Source organism: Rhagoletis zephyria, unplaced genomic scaffold (genome assembly GCF_001687245.7).
Source record: "Rhagoletis zephyria isolate East Lansing unplaced genomic scaffold, Rhagoletis_zephyria_1.1 Rzeph_scaffold_06434, whole genome shotgun sequence".
Lineage (NCBI taxonomy): Eukaryota > Metazoa > Arthropoda > Insecta > Diptera > Tephritidae > Rhagoletis > Rhagoletis zephyria.
The window spans coordinates 32,656-36,111 of record NW_016163517.1 but is presented as its reverse complement, the minus strand read 5'-3'; the positions used below and the strand labels follow the sequence as shown (position 1 = coordinate 36,111).

General features: G+C 37.1%; 1 protein-coding gene across 1 annotated transcript in view; it reads right to left on the bottom strand.

Moving 5' to 3' along the window:
- Positions 1–3,126: 3,126 nt before the first annotated feature.
- LOC108373164 (uncharacterized) overlaps positions 3,127–3,456 on the bottom strand; it is a 5,838-nt gene continuing 5,508 nt past the window's right edge. The window contains exon 5 of the mRNA XM_017629015.1: positions 3,127–3,438. Coding sequence (XP_017484504.1) covers positions 3,181–3,438 — 258 coding nt within the window. The 3' untranslated portion in view covers positions 3,127–3,180. The remainder of the gene's footprint in view (positions 3,439–3,456) is intronic.

The following is a 3,456-nucleotide window of genomic DNA, read 5'->3' as shown; positions in this document are numbered from 1 at the left end:
TAATATTTTCTACTTATTAATTTATTTTTACGATTCCAAGGAAAACAAAACATCGCTAACTAAAATATTTAATTCTATGAAGAGTAAAATTGTATTTAATAATAATCATAATAATAAATTGGCGCTTGCACATAAGTTAGTATTTGGCCGAGCTTCTCCTCTGATTTGTCGCGTGCGCCTGGTTGATGTTGTCACACAAAGTGGAGGGACCTACTGCTTTTCTACAATTAGTGGACGCGATAATGTAAACTGATTTTGACGTTCTTTCACATGTATGATCTTCTGGTTTAAGCCAGAATATGCTCTGAATTTCATTAAAATCGGATAACATTAACTATTTCCGCCGCACACTTCTTCATTCCCAAGTGCCGAGTAGCGCATATATGAAATTTCAACAAATTTGTAGTACGGTTAATACTTTTGGCTGCAGTTTATACGGGGACGTCCCACTGTGTGGCGTCGTTTGTGGTGGAAAATGTCAAATCGTCTATCAGCTCTGCCGGTAAAGTTTTCTACGATCATTTGACAAATCTCGGTGCGCTTTAAAGTCACAACCACGCAGTTTTCACCACCTACACCTATGTGTGAAATAATAGCGGTGCGACATTTTGACTAATTTAGACTTTTCTTCTTTCCATTGATTAATGTTCATTAATTTTATATAAAAGTCTAGCTTATTATTTAACAACCGCCATATACAATGCTGGACAAAAGTATTGGCACAGAGAACTTTTCGCAATGTATGGAACATTTTTTCTTATAATTTATTTTCGCAAATTTTTATAAAAATATAGTTCTCAAAACTCAGGAAAATTTAATAAATTTGCGTACTAATTTGCAACTTTATAATCAGATTTTTTTTAGAAGAATTCTAAGTATGCAGTCGATTTTAGTATAACAAAGTGCAAGTTTGAAATTGATTTTTGGCAAATTTTTTCACAAAGTTTCTTCCATACAAAGTACTTATGTTCGACAAATAGAATTCGCCATTTAAATTATTACAATAAAAATTATAAATAAGTTGTTAAGTTACTTAATTACATCCTTCATTTTACCAAAATTGTAAGCCAGAAATAAGTACTTATATGTATACATATATTGCATTATTAAACCCTAAGTAAGTTTACATCTGCAAGAATCTTGCGCACAAGTGAGCTTAGGTATGAAAAAAACAACAACAACATGGAATGTGGTTTGCATTATTAGAATCATATTCCCCAACATTTGCGAATGAATGAATGAAATCATGACACTCCAAGGCGATTAAGCGCATCAATCTCTTCGCGCAAAGCTGCTTTACTAAAACCAAGTAATTACAGGTCAATTAAAATTCCAATCCGAAGTAAATGTATGCAATAATTAAAATATTATATAAAACTAACTTGTCTATTGTACTTTTAATATTGAATGCCAAAACATGTATAAGCAACGTTCAACGTTCATCAGAAGCATCAACCAACCATCAAGCCAAGTCACACTCCGTCAACTCTTCTACACTTTATGTATGTACATACATATGTAGGTGTGTGTTTAACCGAAGGTGGACGTGTGCGTCCAGTAAACATCTTTGCGCTTAATAAATTAGACTAGCCAACTGTGAAGCGCTCGCTTGCAAAGTACATATGTATGTATATGAAGTACAGAGGCGGCCAGCGGCAAAGTTAGCAAATGTTGATTTCGTGCTTGAGGATCACACTTAAATGGCAAATATTAACAGGTATTAGCGAGAACGCCGACGCCAAAGCCATCACAGCTAAACAGCAAAAGCAACAACAACACAAGTCAATTCATGCAGAAGAGTATAAAGTGGGCAATTTCAGCCGATCAACGTTCGTAATTCACACCACCACCAACAATCCAGGGTATATTTTTTTCTAATTTTTCATATAAACGCCGCTTGTATTGCAGCCGTGGTGGCAACCAACAGCAGCAGCAACACAGCATTGCAAAATGTTGCAGTTGTTTTGTTGTTTTTTTTTCTTTTTGCAATTCACTAACAGCTATTTGTAATACAACCAGATGTACACGATGATTACACGCCGGTATGCGTGGCCACTGTGGTCGGTCGGGTACACACACAAAAATGTCGCAATGCCACACATAAAGCATGCAATTGCAACAACAACAACTGCAGAAGCTACTGCAACGGCAGCACCAGCTACGGCGCGCAGAGGAACAGAGGAACAGCGCAGGCGCAGGCGCAGTTACAGTAGCCAAGCCATGCAAGCAATACAGCCGTACAGCCGTCAGTTTAGTTGGCTCGTCTAGTTGAATGGGGTAATTTTGCGAGCGCTTTTCGACTTATCTAAAAAGCCTTTATGCTCTTAACGAATGTGCAGTGTCGGTGTTGTTTTTTTGTTGCCGTTAGTGCGATCAACAACGTTGGCATCTGCTACAATTACCGCCATTAACTGCAACACTGCAAATAGCAGCGATTACAGACGCGAGTTGAACGTGTCAGTAATTCCAAGCGATGCTGTACATGACTTCCTCATGCCACTGCTGGCATTTATATACGATATCCGCAACAAATTCGAATTTTTTAACAGCCTTTCAGCAAAGAATGCTGTTAAAATACATTTGCACTAATAAAGTGCGAATTTTATATGCAGCCAAAATGTTATGTATGAACATCATATCGTCTCGGTAACATATGAAACTAACGAATGTGCAAAATGCTTTTTCATTTACGATACCCTTCGCATGCGTTTAGAATGATACGTAAATTGGCAAATCGTCGAATTTTTAGTCTTCTTAGAAGCAGAGGATACTGAGCTCGAATCGTCACATACGATTTCGTACTACTCGTCACGTAAAAACAAATTTTTTGGATTATGACATACGTGAACGTACTCCTTGTCCCATCCAGCTTATACTGCCTGACGTATCACGTAATTTTCTTTCGTATCGTTTTCGATCCGTGAACGGATGTTACGATTCTAGCCCTGGCTTTAACAAAGTGTCGAATGCCACACTTTTTCCAAATTGACATTTTTTTACAGCAGTTTCTTTACTCTCCTGAAACACACATGCGATAGTTTAATATGCTAGCTACGATATGAGTATTTGTTTTTGTTTTTGATAGTAAATTTGATAATTATTGATTTAAAGAGAATACAATAAATTAAATTTAATTACATTTTGATTTTAGCGCGAAATATTTAGAAAATTTCTAGTTTATTACTTCGTCTTCTTTCCCTTTTTCCCTTTCTTTCCCTTTTTCTTATTACCAGCGCACAAGGCAGCGAGCGCTTCGTCCAGCTCCTTATCGGTGATCTGCGTCTCTGTGGTCATTTTCTGTTTGGGCAGTATAATTGGCTGTTTCGGTGTCTTCAATTCGATTTCGATGGTATTTCGCTTAGGGCGATAGTGCTGCTTATTGCCTAATTTCACCAGAAAGACGTCGCTATCGGTATCTTCACATGTTCTGTAGCATACCTAGAACGGTACGAATTT